The 23,069-nt window shown below is 33.4% G+C and overlaps 1 protein-coding gene across 9 annotated transcripts in view; it reads left to right on the forward strand.

Moving 5' to 3' along the window:
- MYO9A (myosin IXA) overlaps nt 1–23,069 on the forward strand; it is a 283,468-nt gene that overhangs the window by 56,386 nt on the left and 204,013 nt on the right. For 8 of the 9 annotated variants that reach the window (XM_045070457.1, XM_045070456.1, XM_045070459.1 and 5 more), the window contains exons 3-7: nt 4,869–4,963; nt 10,078–10,140; nt 16,157–16,256; nt 17,686–17,742; nt 21,137–21,234. In XM_045070457.1, the coding sequence (XP_044926392.1) occupies nt 4,869–4,963; nt 10,078–10,140; nt 16,157–16,256; nt 17,686–17,742; nt 21,137–21,234 (413 nt within the window). The remainder of the gene's footprint in view (nt 1–4,868; nt 4,964–10,077; nt 10,141–16,156; nt 16,257–17,685; nt 17,743–21,136; nt 21,235–23,069) is intronic. The other variant, XM_045070462.1, reaches the window with a different exon arrangement.

The following is a 23,069-nucleotide window of genomic DNA, read 5'->3' on the forward strand; positions in this document are numbered from 1 at the left end:
AATGGATGGGATTTTGGTAGGGATTGCATTAAATGTGTAGATTGCTTTAGGTAGTATAGACATTTTCACAATATTTGTTCTTCCAATCCATGAGCATGGAACATTTTTCCATTTCTTTGTGTCTTCCTCAATTTCTTTCATGAGTTCTTTATAGTTTATTGAGTATAGATTCTTTGCCTCTATGGTTAGGTTTATTCCTAGGTATTTTATGGTTTTGGGTGCAATTGTAAATGGGATTGTCTCCTTAATTTCTCTGTCTTGTTGTTGGTGTAAAGAAATGCAATTGATTTCTGTACATTGATTTTATATCCTGACACTTTACTGAATTCCTGTACAAGTTCTAGCAGATTTGGACTGGAGTCTTTGGGTTTTCCATATATAGAATCATATCATCTGCATAGAGTGATAGTTGACTTCTTCTTTGTCAGTTTGGATGCCTTTAATTTCTTTTTGTTGTCTGATTGCTGAGGCTAAGACTTCTAGTACTATGTGGAGTAGCGGTGGTGATAGTGGACATTCCTGCCATGTTCCTGACCTTAGCGGAAAAGCTCTCAGTTTTGGGAGAGAGGGAATCTTATGCAGGCTTTCCCCCAGCATGGAGCCTGATGTGGGGTTGATCTCACAACCCTGAGGTTATGACTTGAGCCGAAATCAACAGTCAGATGCTCAACCAACTGGGCTACCCAGGTGCCCTGCCATTTGTTTTTTTATATCCTGTACTCTTCCATTACTACTTTCTATTATGTCATGGAGATGTTTTCTAGCATGCCATTTTAGTTTTGTTGTTGTCTCTCCTTTTAGGTTTTTTGGTTATTTTTTTAGTGGTATTCCTGAGCATTCCAATTAACATTGGAATAACATTGGATTACTACCAACTTAATTTCAATAATATGCAGAAACTTTCTTCTGTATAGCTCTATTCCTTTCCTCCTCCTTTGTGCTTTTATTTTCATATAAATAATTTTCAAATTATTTTTCTACATTGTTATATCCATACACATAGGTTTCTTTTTATTGTTTTATGGAATTTTCTTTCAGGTCAGGTAGGAGGAAAAAGGTTACAAAATATTTATACTGTTTTGTATTTACATTACATTTATCTTTGCTTGTGTTCTTTATCTCTTCATATAGCTTTGCTTCATTATCATGTGTGTTTTTAGCTTGAATTACTTCATTTAGTGTTTTTCATAAGGCCTATCTGCTGATTGTATTCTTTCAATTTTTGTTCATTTAAATGTCTTATTTTCTCCTTTAATTTTAAAAGATAGTTTTACTGGACACAGAATTCTTGGTTGACAGGCTTTTCTCAGTGATTTGAATATATAAGTCTACTGTTTTTAATTCTTAATGTTTTATTTGGAGAAATTAGGTGATATGCTTATTGAGGAACTTTTATATGGTATGTGTTGCATCTCTTTTACTGCTTATAAGAACTATTCTTTTTTTAAACGATTTTTATTTATTTGAGAGGGAGAGCACATTGCTGAGGAGAGATCCTGATGCAGGGCTCCATCCCAGGACCCTGTGATTATATAAGAACTATTCTTTCTCTTTTAGCTATTTGATCATCATTTGTCTAGGTGCAGATCTTTTTTTAGTTTTGGATGCTTGGAGTTTGTGAAGGTTGGTGGATATGTAGATTATTGTTTTTCATGAAATTTGGGAAGTATTGGGCCTTTCATTGTTGAAATATTCAGTTTATGTTTCACTGTATCCACTTGCTATGTCTCTATGAAAGCCCCTCCAATGAATTTTTCATTTTAATTAATATATTTTTCAATAATGAAATTTTTATAATTTCTACCCCTTCACTGATATACTCTATTGTTAAGGTATATTTTCATACTTTCCTTTAGTTGTTTGAAAATACTTAAAATAGCTGATGCAAAGTTTTGGTTTTGTAGGTCCAACATCTGGGTTTTGCCAGGGAAGTTTCTATTTATTGCTTTTTTTTTTTTAAATTTATTTATCAATTTGGCAGAGAGAGATCACAGGTGGGCAGAGAGGCAGGCAGAGAGAGAGAGGAGGAAGCAGGCTCCCCGCCAAGCTGAGAGCCCGATTTGGGACTCGATTGCAGAACCCTGAGATCATGACCTGAGCCAAAGGCAGAGGCTTAACCCACTGAGCCACCCAGGCGCCTGCTGCTTATTGCTTTTTATAAAATTTTCCTGGTCCATGCTTTTTCCTCTTTGCATGTCTTACAATGTTTTGGTGAAAAGTGGGCATTTTTATTAATGCAGCGTGGCAGTTCTGAGAATGAGATTTTTCCCTCCTCCCAGGATTTGGTTGTACCATGACTTCTCTGGAATAAGTTTGTGAATTCTGTTCTTTTTCCTTGCGGCCTTTACATTCTTTCTTCATTTAGCTTAGTGGTCAGATAATTGGACAAGGATTTTTTTTAAAATGTCAGGAAGCAGTTAGGCTCCCAGTTTCTTCTGTGAAGTTCTGTGTGCTTCTTGGATGCTTGTCAACATTTAACCAGGTAATTGTCAAATCTGCCTTACCTTTTACTTCCTGTTTACATAGAACTTAAATATCAAATCAGAGATCTCACCTCTTTACTGAGCATGTGTATATTTCTGGATATGTGCACAGTCCTGCACCAGTACAACACTTTTTACATTCCCTAGAATATTTCATTTCTTTCTTTATTTATTTTTTAAAGATTTTATCTATCTATCTATCTATTTATTTATTTATTTATTTAGTTAGTTAGTTATTTGAGAGAGAGAGCACAAGCCAGAGGGAGAAGCAGACTCCTTGCTGAGCAGGGAGAGTGACAGGGGGCTGGATCCCAGGATCCTGATTCTTAACTGACTAAGCCACCCAAGCCTTCCGATTTCAGATCTTTAAATGCCGCTTTTGTATAGGTCATTCACTAACTTTTTCTTTTAAGTTGTTTGGTTGCCTCATTTTTTGCCTCATTATCTTATTGCTACCTTAGGCAGTTTCAGTATTTAAACAATTGCCTCTGATTGTTTTTAACAAACATACATGGTGAAAAGGTTGTCTTTTTTGAATGAGCTTCAAGTCCAGTCAGGTAAAGATAATCCTTTGAGTGAGGTTTTCCAGGAAAATGCCATATAAAATTCTGACAGTTACCTGTGAGACAGGGCTTAGGCTGTAACCCTGTTCTATTTCTTCAGTGGCTTCTAGGCTGCCTTTTAAACAGAGTATAATTACAGATTACATTTCTCTTCAGCATGGAGCTGGGAGAGGATCTCCTTAGGTAATGGATAAGTTAAAATGCCACAATGCCTGTTTTTCTTACTGAGATTCAGCTGTTTTCCTTCATTAATTGTTCCTCTACAAAGGATTATTGTAAGCTTTTAATAAATTTCTAGAGTCGTCAGAAAGTCTATTTAGATAGTTTTTTGTTTTATTTCTCTCATGAAGAAGAGGATTTTCAGAGATCTTTATAATTTTCTCTGACCTCAATTTCAATGATCTATTCAAGAGATTTAAGTAGTAAATACTGTATATATTTACTTTTGTAGTCGCCATTTTTGCTGTTCTTCATTCTGTATGCTGATCCATATTTGAGTATGATCCTTCTGCCTGAAGGACTTTCTTCAATGTTCCTTTTAGTATGGGCTGACTTATGAAAATTTTCAGATTTATGTATCAGAAATTGTCTTTTTTTGGCCTTAATTTTTTAATGATTTACTTTTTTTAAGGTGATATTTAAGTTCTTAAAAGAGTTAAATTTAAATAGAATTAAAATTTCAGTAAAATTTATGAATTTTAAAACATTAATTTGGGTAACCATATCTCTATAGTCTAAATACAGAAAAGTTCCACTACTTCATTTGAAACTCCTTCATACTACTTTATCTTCATTTCCTCTTACTTCTCTCCCATACTAATTTGTGGGAACTACTGGTCTGTTTTCCATTGCGTGTTTTTTTTTCCCCAAAATGTCACAGAAGTGGAATCGTATAGTAAGTTAAGTTTTGAGACTAGTTTCTCTCATTTAACATTTTATCTTGGAAATTCATTCAGATTGTTGCATATGTAGTTCAACAGGGGATGATTTTTAAAAATTTTAATTTTAAGAAACTTTATTGGGATATATAACTTAAAATATAGCCATTTAAGACTTATAGTTCAATGATTTTTGATAAATGTATATACACTTTTATAGCCACCATTATATGGTGAAGCTATAGAATATTTTTATTACTCTTTGTGCCTTTTTATACTTCTCCCAGCTTCATCCCATTCCCAAACAACTCTGATCTTCTTTCTGTTACTGTTGTTTTGTCTTTTCTAGAATATCATAGTACAGTATGTACTCTTGAGTCTGGTTTCTTCCACATGTCATAATGTTTTGATACTCATCAATATTGATGTATGAACCAGTTTATCTTTATTGCTGGGTAGTATTCATTGCATTGTGTATACTTTGGTTACAATTTAGGCAGCTTATGTATTTTTAATTCTTTTTAAAATATACTGTAGCTTTGTTTTAAGTTGATGTGATAAAGTGATATATTACACTGTAGTGAGATTTTATTTCATTTATACTATTTAAAATTACAATTTTTATGATGTAATTTTTCTGTTTCTAGCTCCTATTTATTTAATTTTAAGATTTTAAAAATACAGAAATATATTAAGAAAGTTTTTGGCTCTCAAAGGTAAAAGTTAAATTAATTTTAAGGAGTGTTAAGTTTTCAAAATTAAGATTTATTTTAATGAAAAGCATAAAGTACTTTCTGCTTGGTTTTATTTCAACTATTAGTTGTTCTCTTTTACTTTTCCTGAACCATATGAGCCTCAAGTTAAAGAGAATTACATTTGAGCCAACCTAAGCAAGATTTTCCATTTTAAAAAATGAAATTAATGAGAACTGTTTATTTTGACAGGCCTTTGGAAATGCAAAGACAGCTCATAATAACAATTCAAGTCGTTTTGGCAAATTTATTCAAGTAAATTACCAAGAAACTGGCACCGTACTTGGGTAAGTAGCAGTAGCAGGCTTTGGAATATGTTTATATTTTCACCATTTTCTCTTCATAATCCATTGGTTGTTTGTTTGCTGTTTAATGAGAAGACTGACATTGGTGTCTGTATTCAATTTTTTTCCTCTAAACTGTTTTTCTTTTTTTTCTTTTTGGAAAATTGAAGCCTGAGAAAAGTTCAAAGTATAGTGTAACACATATATCTGTAACTTAGATTTGCTAATTGTTAACAATTTGCTGCATTTGCTTTTTTCTTCTGTATTATGCATACATTCATTTTTCAAAATTGCTTCTGAGTATAAGTTGGGCATATAATTTGACTCCCCACAGGAATCAGAGCCACATTTTCCTATATGATGATGTTCTATTAAAAAAATTTAATTTTGTTACAATAACATTTCTTAAACAGTCTGTAAATAGAGTACTTCTGTTTTCTTCCAGCAATATTCTTTCTAACTTTTAAATATCTAATAGGCTTTATTTTTAAAACCATTTTAGTGTCACAACAAAAATGGGTAGAAAGTACAGTGCGTTCCCATATACTTCTTCACCCTAACCCTCAGCCTCCCCTATTAATAACATCTTGCATTGTTGTGTTCCATTTGTGTGATATATTCTTCAGGCTTTGACAATTGTATAAAGACATGTATTTACCATTACAGTATCATGTAGAGTACTTTTACTGCTCTAAAATCCTCTGTGGTTTGCCTTTTCACCCCTTCTTACCCAGTAACCCTTGGCAACCACTTACCTTTTTATAATACCCCAGTTTTGCCTTTTCCAGAATGTCCTGTAGTTGGAACCATATAATATATAGTCTTTACAGTTTGGATTCTTTGCCTTAGCACCATGTATTAAAGTTTCCTCCATGCCTTTCATGGCTTGATTTTATTGGGCTAATGTTAAATGTATATATTAATTTGGGGATAATTGACATCTTTGTGCTATTTAGAAATGCTTTTAAATTTTTTGTATTTCTTACTGAATTTATTCCCAGGCATCTTATTTCAGTGTTTTACTGTTATTAAAAATGTGATTTTCTCTAGCATTATATCTTCTAGTTGTTTACATATATGAAAGTTATTAATTTTTATATTAAGCTGTATCTTGTTATTCTTACTGAATTGTTTTATTGTTTGCATTAGTTTTACTACTGTTTCCTTGACCTTTTCTTGGTATATTTGCAAAAATAGATATTTTTTCTGTTCTTCTGTCTTTAATTATTTTCTTTCTCATCTGATTCCAAATAGTATTGTTTCCGACCTTTATGTAAATGACTTTACTTTTCTCCACAAACTAAAATACTGATTTTAGGGCTTTTTGTCACATTAATGAGTTCAACATTGATTTAAATTTTCTGTGAGTGGTTTTTTGAGTAACAGAATGATATTGCATTTTATCAAATGCATTTTGAGCATCTGTGACAATCAGCATGATCTTCATTCTGAGATCTGTCAATGTTATTATTTTCCTAAAACAGAATCATTTTGTGTTCCTGGGAAAGCAATCCGACTTGGTCATACAAAGATACAATTTACACACACACATACATATATGTACATATATTTATGCACGCACATATAAATTGGTTGTTGTATTCTGTTTCCTAGTTTTTATTTATGCTTTTTTGCATCCATATCAATAAATGAGATTGGTTAGTATTTTTCTTTTTTATGCCATTTTAATTATGCTTTTCACTTCTGCTTTTAATTTAAAAATTTTGACCAAAACTATGTGTATTGTACCCACCCCCAAACCCCGTGAAACACAAAACAAGAAGGATAAGTACTTTAGTGGCGAGTTTCATAGCTCATTTCCTTTCTGATTTGAAAACCATGTTTCCAAAGGTATAACTGGAACTTTTACTAATAAAAATGGGATGCAGCCACATAGTCAAGTTGTACTTTTCTAGTATTTGATTGTGATACAAGAAATGTTGATAATAGGTTCAGTTGTATATGTTGCTTTGTAACTTACAAAGTACCATTACATATATTCACTGATTCTTAAGACAGTTTCATGAGTTAGGAATGGCAGATATTTATTTTCCTTATTTTATGAATGAAATTCTTGCTCTTAGATGTTAAGCGTTTATCTGAAAAGGTTAAAGGTTCTCTTACAATAGTGATGAGCAGAAATCTTCTTTTTTTTTTTTTTTTTAAGAAATTTTCATCTTGATTATTAGGTCAACATACACATACTAAAAAAATTTTCATATTGAATATTTTTAACTTAGCAAATATATATTAAACATTTTCATCTTTTTATCATTTATTAGGCAAACATTTATGGAGTACCAGGCACTGTGCTAAGTGTTGAGGACAAAAAAATGAACACTCATGTTCTCTGCCATTAAAGTTCTCATAGTCTTTTGGGGAAGATATGTTTACATAAGAGGATTATAGTAAATGAAAAGTATAGTGATAGAAACATGTGTTTGGAGAAGTTCACAGAAAACGGTATATGATTTTTATCTTGGGTCTTGAAAAATTGCTAAGCAGAAAAAGTAGGAAATCACTTTATCATTTGAGGGATTGTCATTAGCAGGTGATTGGAATCATAAGAGCTTGGTGTACTTGAGAGGAGGTAAGTTCAGTGGCTTCAGATTACAGACATAGTGCTCAGTTGATTTCAGATTGTGAATAAACCTCTAATGTATCTAATTTATCCTTTTTATTGGGAAGTAGATTTTAAAGATCTTATTATAAAAAAAGTCAAACAGACACAGAAGTAAAGAGAATAGAAGGAATGCCCATTTAGATTCAGCAATTATCACATTTTGCCATATTTGCTTTATCTGTTTTTTCTTTTTCTATGCTGATGGCATTGAAAAGAAACCAGGGCGCCTGGGTGGCTCAAGTGGTTAAGTGGCTGCCTTTGACTCAGGTCATGACCCCAGGGTTCTGGGATCTAGCCTCTGTGGGAGGCCTGCTGTTCCTTCTCTCACTCCCCCTGCCTGTTTTACCTCTCTCTCTGTCTCTCTGTCAAATAAATAAATAAAATCTTTTAAAAAATAAAATTAAATAAAAAGAGACTATCCCAGGTAGACGTAATACCAGTTTATCCTTATGTACTTTAGTATGAGTAGCAGGTGAAAGTAGAAAAATAACATGAGTAGATCTTATTTTAGGGTAAATAACTCTCTTAGCAGTATAGCTCAAGGATTAGAGAGGAGGAAGGAGAAATGTCTAGGAGCATATTGATATAGTTGAAAGAGGGAGCCTATGTAGTTAAAATAGACCTGGCTTCAAATCATAGTTCTGCTGTTTAATAGCTGCATGATCTTAATATCTATGAGTATCAGTTTCTATACTTGTGAAATAGGCTGTAATACTTGCTATGCAGAGTGGGTATAAGAATTTAATGTACTATGTAGAATCTAAAATACAAATGAATAAACAAAAAGCAAAAATAGACCTATAAATACATAGAACAAATTGATGGTTGCAGAGGGAAGGAAGGTGGTGGAATGGGCAAAATGAGTGAAGGGGAGTGGATATACAGGCTCCAGTTACGGAATAAGTAAGTCTTGGGATTAAAAGGCACCATGTATCAATGATATTTTACTAGGGTATGGTGAGCATAGTATAATTTGTAAACTTATTGAATCAATGTGTTATATACCTGAACACCCGAAACTAATGTGACATGTGTCAACTATACTCAAAAGAATTTAACATATTAGTTTATGTCTCCCATTTTAGACAGATAAGAACTTGTTTGAGTAGTCTAGACTAGAGGTGATGGTGGTGACTTGGAGGAAGCGATGCGTTTTAATTACTGGTAATAGTAGTAGTAGTAGTAATGAGTTTGCAAAAAGGGCATATTTGAGGTTCATTTTGTGAATGGAGCCTGTTGGATAGAGAGTATAGCCTGTAGAATTAGAAGTGGAAGGAAGAGCACGGACAATGCAGCCAGGAGTGAATGGCATGCTTGAGGGAATAACGTGTATTTGCAAGTGACTAAAATACTGAGCGTGCAAGAGGAGGGAACTGGTGGGAATAGAAGCTCAAAAGTCAGATTTTGACTCCACAGAGGTTTGTGCTGTGTTATTTGGTTTCAGTAGTGTAAAGCTTTTAAATTTCAGACTGTAAGATCCCCCTTTTTGGAGTTTAACTGATTGATTCAATTTGGGTAAGAGGTATTTGGAGACTTGAAGAGGTAAAGGCTGGATAAAGAGAATGACATAACAGAAATATATTTTAGTTCCTCATTACTTTCAGTATAAAATCCATTTTTCTGTCACATAGTATATTGGTCCTTCTTCTTCTAGTGCACTTGTGTATCTCATTCTCTAGCCATGTTGAGTAATTATCTTCCCTGAGGTTAAATACCCTCTTTCTTTTATGCCTTCCCATAAAGCAGTTCTCCTGGTCTTCTTCTGGTCAGTCTTTCAGACTTTAAATTCATTTACTCAGTCAGTCACCAAATAGATTTTGTGAATGTTTACTATGTGCTGTGTACTCACCTTTCTGGGAATTGTTCCTTATATAATGTTTTCCTTCTTGGATTGAATCTTACCTGTCTCTCTTGATATAGCCATAATTTTTGATTATTGCTCTGTAATAAATCCTATATCAACTCAGTATGATAGCCCCTTGTTTACGTATTTCCTTTACTAGTCTGTAAGCCCCTTGAGAATAGTGTATCACTTATTTCCATATTTGAACAGTGCTTAGCACAGTGCCCAATTAATGAAAAGTTATTGAATAAATCAGTAAATAATAAATGATAAATAGATTCCAGAATGTGGCTGTAGCATAAATATGTTAAGAAAGTATGTCTTTGAGCCTATTTAGTCACCTGGCCAAAGTATAATATCTGAAAAAATGTGTAGTGGCACATGAGCCTGGAAAGAAAGTAAAGCCTATGCCATGGATGGGTCTTGTGTGCCATGTTTTGAACTTCTGAATTTATTTTTGAAAGCCCCCCCAAAAGACAAGTTTATAAATTTAACATAGATAACACTAACAGCATTTATAACACAATTGTAATTGCAAGTGTACTAAAATGATCTGGGTGGTATTCTTTATACTTTTGCGTCTTCTCCGGAAAAATATTTACCTACCTTAAGCTTTATTGTTTATATCAACCAATTTTATTTTTCTTCTAGTGCCTATGTTGAAAAATATCTACTGGAGAAGTCCAGACTCGTTTATCAAGAGCATAATGAACGGTACATATTTTTCTTAGTATAATTAGATCAAGTTAACATTTTTATTAATCAGATCAACTTTTAGGATGTTTGTATATTATGACCTTTAATTCAGCTTAACACCATGCATTGCTTTTCATATAATTGCTATTTCTATCATGAGCAGAACATTGTACTTTTTCAGAGGCTGCTAGAAGGTTTTTTTAATAAGTACAAACATACCGTGTTTTATTGCACTGCACAGATACTGTGTTTTTTTAACAAATTGGTTTGTGTTGAGCAAGTCTTTGGCACATTTTCCAGCAGTCTTTGATCACTTTATATCTGTCTGTCATATTTTGGTAATTCTTGCAATATTTCAAACTTTTATATTATTATTATATTTGTTATCGTGATCTGTGGTCCGCAATTATAACTGGCTGAAAGCTCAGATGATGGTTAGTAGTTTTTAGCAATACTGTGCTTTTTAAATTAAGATGTGTATGTTGTTTTTTAGACATAATGCTATTGCACACATAAGAGACTAAGGTGTGGTGTAGATGTAACTTACCTGCACTGGGAAACAGAAAATTGTTTGCCTCATGTTACTTTGAGATTTGCTTTATTGTAGTAGTCTGGAACTGAACCCACAAGATCTCTGAGGCATGCCTGCATGTGGAACTGTTAACCTTTCTAAATTCTAGACAAACTGTCCGAACAGAAAACATGACTGCTTTTCGTGAGCACTGTGTCTTCAGACTTTTTCCCATGCCTTATTATTCTGTTTCTAATTTGAGAAAATTTTTAATAACGCACTTACTTTCATTATATTATAATGAGGTATACAGGACTTCAGAGATTATATAAGTAACTTCCTACAGATTAAGAAACCTAATGTCGGGGGAAAAACCCCCCAAGTGTCAGAGAGATAAATGATTTCCTTCATGCTGCAATGAGAAAAATTAAGAGCCAGAGTTTGAAGTTAAAGAGACCTACATTCAAATCTTGAATATGGCTTTGGCATCTCATTTAACTTTTCTGCTTCTTTGATATTTATTCCCATTTTACAGATAGAAAACTGTCTTAGAGTTGTCTAGAGAAATAAATAACATTTATAAAGTGCTTGTTATGGCCCTTATTATACATAATTATATTCAGTAACTGATAGGTAACATTATCTAATGAATATGACCAGGTTAGGATTAGAACTCAAGACTTTCCTGTTCTTTTTTTTTTTTTTTTTTTTTTTTGGTGGCTAGCATATGAGGAAATCTAAATTAGAGGTTTTTTTTTTTTCTTTTTTTAATGAAGGTAAGAGAGTTTTAGAAAGGAAGTAACTTCATAAAGTTTTGTAGAGTTAACAGATACTGCTATTAGAAGGTTGTTAGTAACTTCTTCCAACACGTTTTAATGGAGTAGTGGGAAAGGTTATTAGTAACTTCTTCCAACACATTTTAATGGAGTGGTGGAGATAGAGCATGGTTTCAGAGAATCACAGGTGAAGATTCAGAACTTAAAAACTGATTGTCTGTTTTGCTGGATTCTGTTTCTGAATGGATGTCTCATATTTAATGGTGTGTTGCTAAATGTGGGTTGCTAGTATTTTGTTGAGGATTTTTTGTGTCTGTATTCATAGGGGATATTGCTACAAGGTGTTCTGTTTTGTTTTTCCCTCCTGATGTCTTTGTTTGGTTTTGGTATTAGGATAATACTGGTTCATAAAATGAGATGGAAAAGTTTGGGAAGGATTCTTTTTAAATGTTTGCTAGAATTTGCTAGTGAAGCCATCTTGTTCTGGGTTTTTATTTGTGGCAAATTTTGATTACTAATCCAAACACTTTAGTTATTATACGTCTCTGTAGATTTTCTGTTTCTTCTTTAGCCAGGTTTGGCATTTTTTATCATTCTGGGAATTTTTTCATCTAGGTCATCTAATTTGTTGGGGAAAAAATTGTTTATAGTATTCCCTTAAAACAATTTTTATTTCTGACAGGTAATAATGTTCCCTCTTTTGTTCCTGAATTTGAGGTCTACTCCTATCTTTGGGCTGCTATAACAAAATACCTCAGTCTAGGTAGTTTAAAAACAACAGAAATTTATTTCTCACAGTTCTGGAGGTTGGGAAGTCCAAGATCAAGGTGCCAGTATGGTTGCATTCTGATTAGAGCTCTTCCTGGTTCATAACTCATATCTTCTTGCTTGGTCCTCTTATGGTGGAATGGGTTAGGGAACTCTGTGGAATCTCTTTTATAAAATCACTAATCCCATTCATGAGGACTCCCCTGTCATCATCTAATCAACCTCCAAAGGCCCCCACCTCCTAATATCATTACCTTTGAGGTTAGGATTTCAACATAGGACTTTGAGGGTTACAAATTCAGACCATAGCAATCTCCCCCACCTTTTTTGTCAGTTTAGATAAGAATGTGTTAATTTTGTTGATCTTTTAAAAACCAAGTTTTGGTTGATTTTTCTTTATTTACTTACTGTTCCCTATTTTATTTCTCTTCTCATGCTTATCACTTTTGTTTGCTTTGGGTTTAGTTTGCTCTTTTTTAAAATTTAAAAAAATTTTTTAATTTCTTAAGGTGAATGGTTAGCTACGAGTTCCTTCTGTTTTACTGTGGGTTTGCAGCTCTAAAGACCTGTTTTAAGTCTTTAATGGTTCCCATATTTTGGCAAGTTGTGGTTTGGTTTTTATTTATCTATTTTCTTATTTCCTTTGTGATTTCTTCTTAGAACCCATTTTTATTTAGGAGTGTGTTTTTGAATTTCCATGTATTTGTGCATTTTGGAAATTTCTGTACTTCGGATTTCATTGTAAGATCATCAGAGAATATAGTTTGTATGATTTCAGTTGCCTTACATTGAGACTTGTCATAGAGTTTAACATTTTTTAATCCGGAGATTGTTCCATTTTCCAGTGTTGAGAAAATATGTATCCTGCTGTTGGATGGAGTATTCTGTAGATGTGTTTTAGGTGTAGTTGGTTTTTAGTATTTTTCAAGTTCTCTTTTTCCTTATTGATCTTTTATCTTGTTACGGTTCTTTTCATTATTGAAAGTAAGTGTTGAAATATCTTAGTGCTATGTTGAATTGTTTTTTTTCTTTCTTCAGTTCTTTCAGTTTTTGTTTTATGTATTTTGAGACTCTGCTTTTATATGCATTTACATTTAGAATTGTTTTATCTTTCTGATGAATTGGCCCTTTTGTCATTATAAAATGTCCTTTGCATCTAGCAACAATTTTTGTCTATTTTGTTTGTCTATTTTGTCTATTTTGTTAGTATAGACACTTTAGTTTTCTTTTGGTTATGTCTGCATGGTATTTTTTACATCCTTTTAGTTTCAACCTATTTATATCTTTGAGTCTATAGTGTGCCTACTGTAGATAGCATGTAGTTGGATTTTCTTAATTCATTCTGCCAGTTACTTACCTTGGGACTCATTTATACTTCATTTAATTGCTAAGATAGGAGTTATGAATGTTATCTTGCTATATGTTTTATGTATTTTTTAATGATGTTTTAGTCCCTCTATTCTATTACTGCCTTGTTTTGTATAAATAGATGTTTTCTGGTGTACCATTGGCATTTCTTTAATTAAATCTTTCTTGAGTTATTTCCTTAATTGTTGCCTTTCAGTTAATATTTTAGCAGTCTTGTTTGGATTAATAACTTAATTTTGGTAATACACAAGTAACTTTGCTCCTATGTAGTTCTGTTCCTTTCTTCTTCTTTTGTAGTACTAAAATCATATAAATTACATCTTTATAACAGTAGACCCATCAGTACAGTTAGTCGTTATTGTTTTTTTTTGGGTGTCTTTGGTGTCTGGGACTATCCTAATTTCTCCTTTATTTTTGAAGGATGACTTTGGTGGGTGTATAATTTTTTTTTAAATCACAGTGCAGTTTAAAAAAATTAACATGTAATATATTGTTTGTTTCAGGGGTACAGCTCTATGAGTCATCAGTCTTACACAATTCACAGCACTCACCATAGCACATACCCTCCCCAACGTCCCTTACCCAGCCACCCTATCCCTCCCACACCCTCCCCTCCAGCAACCCTCAGTTTTTTTTCCTGAGATTAAGAGTCTCTTGTGGTTTGTTTCCCTTCTGGTTTCATCTTGTTTCGTTTTCCCTCCCTTCCCCTATGATCCTCTGTCTTGTTTCTCACATTCCAGCTGATAATCTTTTATTAGGAATCCTTGATAAGGCATGTCTTCTAAGTGTTGATCTCTTTAATTTTTCTCCCTTGGAGTTTGTTGAGTTTCTTGAATGTGCAGGTTGTTCTTTCATCAGATTTGGGGAGTTTTGGGTCATTATTTTTTCAGATATTCTTTTTGCTCCTTTCCTCTCTTTTAGGGACTCCTTTTGTGCCACAGATACCTGAGGCCTGTTCCGCTTTCTTCATTCATTTTTCTTTCTCTCTTTCTCTCTCTTTCTTTAAAAAAAGATTTTATTTATTTGACAGGGAAACCACAAGTAAGCAGAGAGGCAGGCAGAGAGAGAGGGGAAGCAGGCTTCCTGCTGAGCAGAGAGCCCAACATGGGACTCCATCCCAAGACCCTGAGACCATGACCTGAGCTGAAGGCAGAGGCTTAACCCACTGAGCCACCTAGGTGCCCTCATTTTTCTTTCTCTTCAGACTTGTTTCAAGAGCTGGCTTCAGGTTCCCTGATGCCTTCTTCTGCCCACTCATATCTGTCACTGAGTGCCTCTAGATAGTTTTTCATTTTAATTATTATGTATTTCAACTCTCTAATTCCTCTTTAATTATTTTTAAATAAGTTCTATATGTTTATCGATAGTCTCTTTGATGAGACATCATTCTCATACTTTAGTTGTTTAAATGTGGTTTGCTTTAGTTCTTTGAACATACTTAAAACAGTTGATTAAAAATCTTGTGCACTGGGGCGCCTGCGTGGCTCAGTGGGTTAAAGCCTCTGCCTTTGGCTCAGGTCATGATCCTGGGGTCCTGGGATCGAGCCCCGCATCGGGCTTTCTGCTCAGCAGGGAACCTGCTCCCCCCACCCCCCCGCCAGCCTCTCTGCCTACTTGTGATCTCTCTTTGTCAAATAAATAAATAAAATCTTTAAAAAAAAAAAATCTTGTGTACTAAGTAATGCCTGGGCTTCCTTAAAGATGGTTACTTCAAGATCAGCTAGAGATGAGAGTTCAGTACCTTCTCTGGGTCTTTGCTGAGAAGGTGTGAAGCCCTGAGCACATGCACAGCCTTATGCATCCACACGACCTTCTAGATTCCCAGGAATGTATTGGGAGCTTTTAAAACCCTGTGTGGAGATCGCATTTCCCTTTAAATTTTTTGATTAGCCTACTCTTTCCCCAACATTTATCCATGGTTCATGTAGCTGACATATTAAAAAATTTCCAATAATTTTCCATACCTTCCCCTGGGGAAAAGGTTTTCACACTGGCTTAACTCTGAGTCAGATCATTAAAGACAGTTTTAAACATGGCGTCTTCCAGGGAACCACCAGATAATTCAAGTGATGTTTCTCAGGGAATGACGTTCTGAACCAGCTCCAACCCTCTTCTGCCCTCTTGTGATGGCTGCCAGGCTTTTGGTGTTCATCATGATTGTAACCTATTGGTTTTGAAGGCCACCCTGGATTTGGTGAACAGAAGATGGATTGGAGCAAGTTAAAAGGCAACAAAGGTTGCATTTTAATTGAGATTGATCGGTTTTTCTTATGTAAACACTCCTTGGATTGCTATAAGCTTTTGGTTAATTTTCAGAGTTCTGACAAAAGTTGTTTCTGAAAAGTTTGCTGTTTTCTAATTTGTCTTATGGAGGAGAGAATTTTCAAAGGTCTTACTTTGCCATATAGCAGCCTTCACCCCTCTCTTTTGAATTTAGTATCCAAAACATCATTTTACTTTATAGTACCTAAAATATTGAACTTACTACCACTTTTTATTGAAAAATGAAACAAAATTGAAACATTTTACTAGTTAATGTTTGTTCTTTTTTCTGTTAAATGATAACCTGTGATTGTGTTCACTATAAAGCCATACTCTTTGTTTCCAACAGGAACTATCATGTATTTTATTACCTCCTGGCAGGAGCAAGTGAAGAAGAAAGATTAGCATTCCATCTTAAACAACCAGAAGAATATCATTATCTCAATCAGGTGAGAGTTCATGAAATGTATTTTGAAATGTAGGGCATTATTAATATCCAGTAATGGATATTAACTAGCAGGCAGTCTAAAAATTTATGTGATGTGCTTCTCAAATTTAAAAAATTATTATTTACCATAAGAGTTGGAAGGGTTTAGTTATATGTGTACCCTTTGCTTTTTGTGAGACTCTTTCAGAGAAAAATCACAAACTGTTTATATATGTACCTGCTTGTTAGAAAAATGAATTGGTCTTTCCAAAGTGGTTTACCTTTTAAAGGCAAGAGCATGTTCAGTGTTACTAATAATTAATGTATCCCCTTTGCATGGGATTACTTGAAACCTCTTTTATATGTTTTGAAGTCTAATACATATACCTCTTTGCATGATATTGTGATACTAACTTAGAGTATGATTGTTTTTATAATTTAGCAAATGATTCTGTTCAAATGAAATTCATCATATCTTTCTGTGAAACTCAAAATTCACTCCTAAATTTCCATAATAAGGGATAATTGCAGTTTTTCATTATAGTGGTTTCTCCAATTTTACTATTTCTCATTAATAAAAATTCTAGAACCAATATTAATGGAATTGGTATGACAGTAGATCACTTAAATAACAGACTGTCTTTTCTTTTCTTTCTTTCTTTTTTTTTTTTTGTTATTTGAGGCAAGATGTAATATTCATGGAGATAAATGCCTTTATGGTAACTTAAAAAATATTTATGAAGGTTTTGTAAGGAAATTGACATTTTGATGATGGTTCAAAGGCTGTAGTATGTATTTAAGGTTATGAAAGTAGCATCTTAAGAGTTTTCCCAAGATAGAGGATGCTATGTAATTGGTATTTCTTAATTTCAAAACTACATATTTATATGAACTAAAAGAACTTTGTATTTATATATCAGTTTCAAAATTATTTAAAAATATCACTTCCTGATAAAATACTAGGCATTTCTACTGTATAAAATTATGTATATTTTAAAAAATCATTGATTTAGCTTCTGAGATTTTTTTTTTCCCTGTTAAATGCTTTGGAGATATTTGGGTGATTAAATATTTCCTTTTTAAAAACTAATAATTGCTCATAAATGAGCTGATAGTCCCGAGCTTATTACTCTTCTTCCAGATATATATTTTTTTGTTTTCAGTGGCCATACCATACATATTCTTGCCATAAAGTGGTCAGTATTAAAAGAATATGAGACTGAGCAGTTAATACAAATCTCAGAGTCACGAAAAACAGGAAATATGGATTGGTTGTAATAATATATGATCTCCCAGAATCTGAACGTTTACCTAGTTGTTTCTTGTTTTATGCTGCTGTACAAAATAACTCTCTTTGGGTAGCAGCACAGTGCTGCTATACTACATCTAAGAGATGATTAGAGAAGAATGTTAACCATTACTTCTACCTAACTAATCTGCCTTACTTTCAGATAACAAAGAAACCCCTCAGACAGAGCTGGGATGATTATTGCTATGACTCTGAGCCGGTCAGTACAAGTACCTAAATATTCTGTGTTCCTGTTAAAGGACCCTCACTCACCTTGCTCATATGTACTTATCTCATGACTTAGAAAGAAAATCAGCTGATTTTCTTTGAATCTAGGAAAGAAGAATCTAGGAAAAGAAGAGAAAATAATGAATCTAGGAAAGAAGAGAAAATAATGTTTAATTTCTTTGAACTGACTTTGTATGTGTATGGTTTGTGGATTAAAAACCAGTCAATTCACTTCTTAAAAAATTTGTTCTTTTGTTGCTAATGTTTAGTCTATATTTATTTTGACAGTAAATTGATTGCATTCCTGATAGATTCTTATGAACTACAGGTTTTTTTCTTGAGCTGTATTTTTTTTCAGTGATTTTATTACTCACATGTTACGAGTAGTATGTAATGTTTATCTTAAAAAGGTATAGCCTTGAGGCACCTGGGTGGCTCAGTCAGTTAAGCAACTGCCTTTGGCTCAGGATATGATCCTGGGACTGAGCCCCATTTGAGGCTCCTTGCTCAGCAGGGAGCCTGCTTCTCCCTCTTCCCTGATTGTTCTCTCTCTCTCTCTCACTATCTCTCTCTGTGTGTCAAATAAAAAAATAAATTCAGTAAAAAAAGGTATAGCCTTCCAATTTTTGTGTCAGTTAACAGTAACAGTCTCCTCACATGATGAATGCATGTACATTTTGAAAGTTTTTTAGTGGTAATAGAGGCTCTAGTCTTTATATAATTTTCCAAAAATTAAGAATTTAAATTCCTATAAATAAGATTATTTTGTGTTTTAATTGAATGATTTAAGGGCATATATGATGTAATATAAAATGAACAGGTTAATTTAGCTTTCTTTTTATATTTTATAAGGACAAGTTTATAATCAAAGGACACAAAAAATGTTTTTTCTTCCCGTTGTAGTGAGGTCAGATGTAAAGGCATAAAACATGCATTCATCTCTATCTGTAAATTAACTAATGAACTAATTTATTAATTATTCCTTCTGGAAACATGTTCTGGTTCTTGCTTTAAATAACTATGACTTTAATTTTCACTGTGTATGATTACATACTCCACTAATTACAACACTAGACTGTTTCAGAGTTGAGAAGGATCAGAAATTATGGACTTAAATTTTTTCCTTCATACAAGGTTTAATTGCATTACCTTTTCATTATATATCAAGTAATTTATGGTTTCAGATTTAACACTTTGGAAAATTTTAGAGATTTAAATTTATAGATTCTGATACATTTTAGTAGAAAAAATTTACACTGTTTTGCTGTTCTTGAGAAGCTTCCATCTTTCACCTGTTAACATCGAGTGACTGAGTCTCATTGGGAAGTAGGTAGGAAACTGGTAAAACTCATATGGCAAATATAAGACTTGATTGCCTGTACAGAACTTGTCATGGCATTGTGAACTGATCTGCTGTTATTTAGACAGTCTCAGTCATGCTTCAGAGTTTGGGGTCTGAAGCAGACAGATCTGACTTCAATACTTGCTGATCCACTTACTAGTTTTTGAGAACCTGAGTAGGTCACATAATTCTTTTGTTTCTACCATCTATTTGATGAGATTAAAATGGTCTTTAACTTTTGTGAGAATTACATTAGACAATGCATCTAAACAGCTTGATAGAGTATTTAGTATTTAGTAAAGTATACAGTACATGTTCCCAGAGCTGCTGCCACCATCGAAATCATCATTATCCATCTTTTCCTTAAAGAATTTTGTAGCCATATTCCTTTATTTCCTTTGTATCTTTCATTAGCCTCTCATTCACTGTGTTTTCAATCTGTTATTGTTTGAACTTTGGATAATTTCTGTTGCCTTTTCTCACAAGTTAATGAAAGCAAGCAGTTAATCTGAGGATCTTTTGGTTTGTTTTTTTCTCTTAGCTCCTCAGAGTATATTTGGGGGCAAACTAAACTTTTTTTCCCCTCTGAGTGATGAGAACTTGTGTGGCTTAGCATTATAAGAAGAGAGGATTGTTAGGTACTGTTCTGTAATTTGTCCTATATTATCATATATATATAATGGAATTGTACAGATGATTCCAAGGGGAACTGTGATGAGAAAATTGCTTTTAACAAGGGACTCCTTTTTGCCTGTTGTATATTGATTTAATTCCTGTTAAGGTTATCCTATTAAATAAACTCAGGCAACTGGTGTTGCCTGACAGAGGGTAGAGGATTTAGAACTGGAAAGATTTTCATTTTGCCACCCCTGTCAATTAGGTGAATTATTTAACCTCTAAGCCTGTTTTCTTTTCTACTGAATGAATATATAATTATATATACATACACATTATTATCTTCTTGGGTTTAATATCTAATTTTATGCTATATATCTGCATTACTCATTAACTCATTCTTACAGGGTCAAAAGCAGGTTTACATGCTAGATACTTGATAGTTTTTAAAAAAATGAATACTTTCTCAAAAAGGAATGTTTGATTTAATTCAGAACTTATTCAGTAATTCAGTGATTATATATTACTTTCTTCTTGGCACTGATTTGATGCTGGAGATCAGCAGTGAATAAAACAGATAACAGTTAATGCATTTATTGAGTACTTGATGCAACATTCCACAGTCAGACATTAAAAAAATTATACATGTGAGGAGGTTTTTGAAAATGTTCCTATAAGGGATTGTGAGAACATATAGTAAAAGGCTTTAAAAACTTGTTATTTTAAAGATAAAGATTATATATGTGTTTGACTTTTTTGGGAGCTGAAATGCAAAGGTTACTCCAAAAATATTGTATTTGGTAGTTCACAGCTATCTTTACCAACTAATGTGTGTTTTTTTGCAGATTTTTAATTTTCACATATACTTTCTTTTACTGATAATCCTGTTCTTTATATAATTTCATTAGGAACTATTTTTATTATATCTAATATTGAGATAAACATGTTTATATTATATATATCTAGACTCCATTTCTCAACTACATTACTGCCTCTTCTAAAATTTATTTTTGTATCTCAGCATCTAGTGCCTTGCATGATAAGTGTAGGCATTTAAATATTTGTTGAATAAATAACATTTGTTTGTGAAATTGGGCTCTCTTAAGTGCTTTGGATCTTCAGAACTCTTGAGCACCACTCGAAGTCAAAGTTGGTATCAGAATATTTTATAATATTGTTAGCTCTTTATCTTAAGTTACTTTGTGAACCTTGACTTGGTGATTGTGAAAGGGAGAAAAAAGTAACTTACTGGTATTTTGGTAGGTATGTGTTTAGTTTGCATACCTGTAACAAGAATTCTCCAAATATTTCACCAGCTCTAATTTTTATACGCAGGTATATTTACCTAGAATTACTATATTTCTGAGTGGCTTACCTGACTTTTCAAAAGGTAATATTGATTTCTTCCCTGTTTTTCTTAAATAAGCAGGATTGCTTCTCGGTGGAGGGGGAAGATTTGAGGCATGATTTTGAACGCTTACAACTGGCCATGGAAATGGTAGGATTTCTTCCCAAGACACGAAGACAGTGAGTTTGTTTACTGTATTCTTATACCTTTGGTAGAGAACAAAATCACAATGTGTGTTTCACAAGTTCCTCTTCCTTGGTCCTTTGAAAGAATTTTCTAACAAATATTCCAAATCTAATACCTCCTTCTTCCTTGTTAAGCATTGATTTGAAAATTTATTTTTCTAAAAGACTTGCTTTGAATTGCTTTTTTAATTATAAATTCTTTGAGAATCTCTTGAAAGTTAGAGCTCTTCTTCCTGTAAACTGTGCGTCCATAAATGTTTGCATATAATTGCAGGAGTTCATGGTGTTCCTGAAGTCGGTCCATAGACTTTACTTAGAAACTTGCTTTATGACACTATTTTTATAGCTTCTTATTTTCTGTATCATTGATCTCTAATCTTATTAAGGCATGCATACCTATCAGTAAAATATAATTTTCCCTCTCTAAATTAGTGTCTGTACTATTATGCTAAACATATATATTTTTAAAATTAATTTATTCTTATTTTTTATTAACATATAATGTATTATTTGCCCCAGGGGTACAGGTCTGTGAATCACCAGGCTTACACAATTTACAGCATTCACCATAGCACATAACCTCCCCAATGTCCATCATCCAGCCACCCCATCCCTCCCACCTCCTCCCCTCCAGCAATCCTCAGTTTGTTTCCTGAGGAGTCTCTTAGGATGCTAAACATATTTCACTATAAACAAAATAGAAATGTAAAAAGGTTGAGATAAAAATGAAGCAAATTATATTTAAAATAAAACAAGCTATTTAAAATTAAAGCCTGATGATTGGTATGAAAGAGCACACATATTGCAGTGAGCACTGGGTGTTATATGCAAACAATCATGGAACAGTACATCAAAAACTAATGAAGTACTGTATGGTTACTAACATAACATAACATAATAAAAAAATTAGTAAAATTAAAGACACAAATAACCTTGACTGTCACCAGAAAAAAAATATTAACAGAACTATTTTTTGGGGAAGGGAATTAGTTATTTCAGATCTGATTATATTGTCAACTTTTAATGCCATACTAAAAGTAGAATAACAGCTGTGCTATTTTCTTGTTTGTGATTACTATGAATCTGGAATTATCAGATTATTTGCCAAACTTTTTTTTTTTTTTTTAATTTATTTGACAGAGATCACAAGTAGGCTGAGCAGCAGGTGGGGGCGGGGGTAGGGGGAGGGGAAGCAGGCTCCCTGGTGAGCAGAGAGCCCTATGTGGGGATCTATCCCAGGACCCTGAGACCATGACCTGAGCTGAAGGCAGAGGCTTAACCCACTGAGCCACCCAGGCGCCCCTGCCAAACATTTTTTGAAAGATAAATTAAGGGAGGCCTGGATGGCTCGGTTGGTTACGTTAAGCACTGCCTTAGGCTCAGGTCATGATCCCAGGGTCCTGGGATTGAGTTCTACATCAGGCTCCTTGTTCAGTGGGGAGCCTGCTTCTCCTTCTTCCTGCATTTTCCCCTGCTTGGGCGTGTGCGCATGCTCTCTCTCTCTGACAAATAAATAAAATCTTTAAAAAGAAAAAAAGAAAAGTTAAAAAAAATACCAAATGTAAAGATGCAAGGCCATTTAATTGGTCACATAAACTTCAATTCACTAAAAGTTACTGAGTAAATGAGAGTAACTCTATAGTTCCTCCATGCTACATTTCTTATATTCTTTCTTCAGCATACCTCCTATATCTCATGTGACACACCTGATTGTCTATATACTAAATAATAGTGAAACATAATTTCATTTTTTTAGATAAAATAAGTTGGAAATAAAATGTATTTCTCATACATCCAAGGGTTGTGTGTCCTTTATACTTTCTGATACC

The sequence above is a fragment of the Mustela putorius genome, unplaced genomic scaffold (assembly GCF_011764305.1).
Source record: "Mustela putorius furo isolate JIRA1106 unplaced genomic scaffold, ASM1176430v1.1 tig00003972_pilon_pilon_pilon, whole genome shotgun sequence".
In the NCBI taxonomy this organism is placed as follows: Eukaryota; Metazoa; Chordata; class Mammalia; order Carnivora; family Mustelidae; genus Mustela; species Mustela putorius.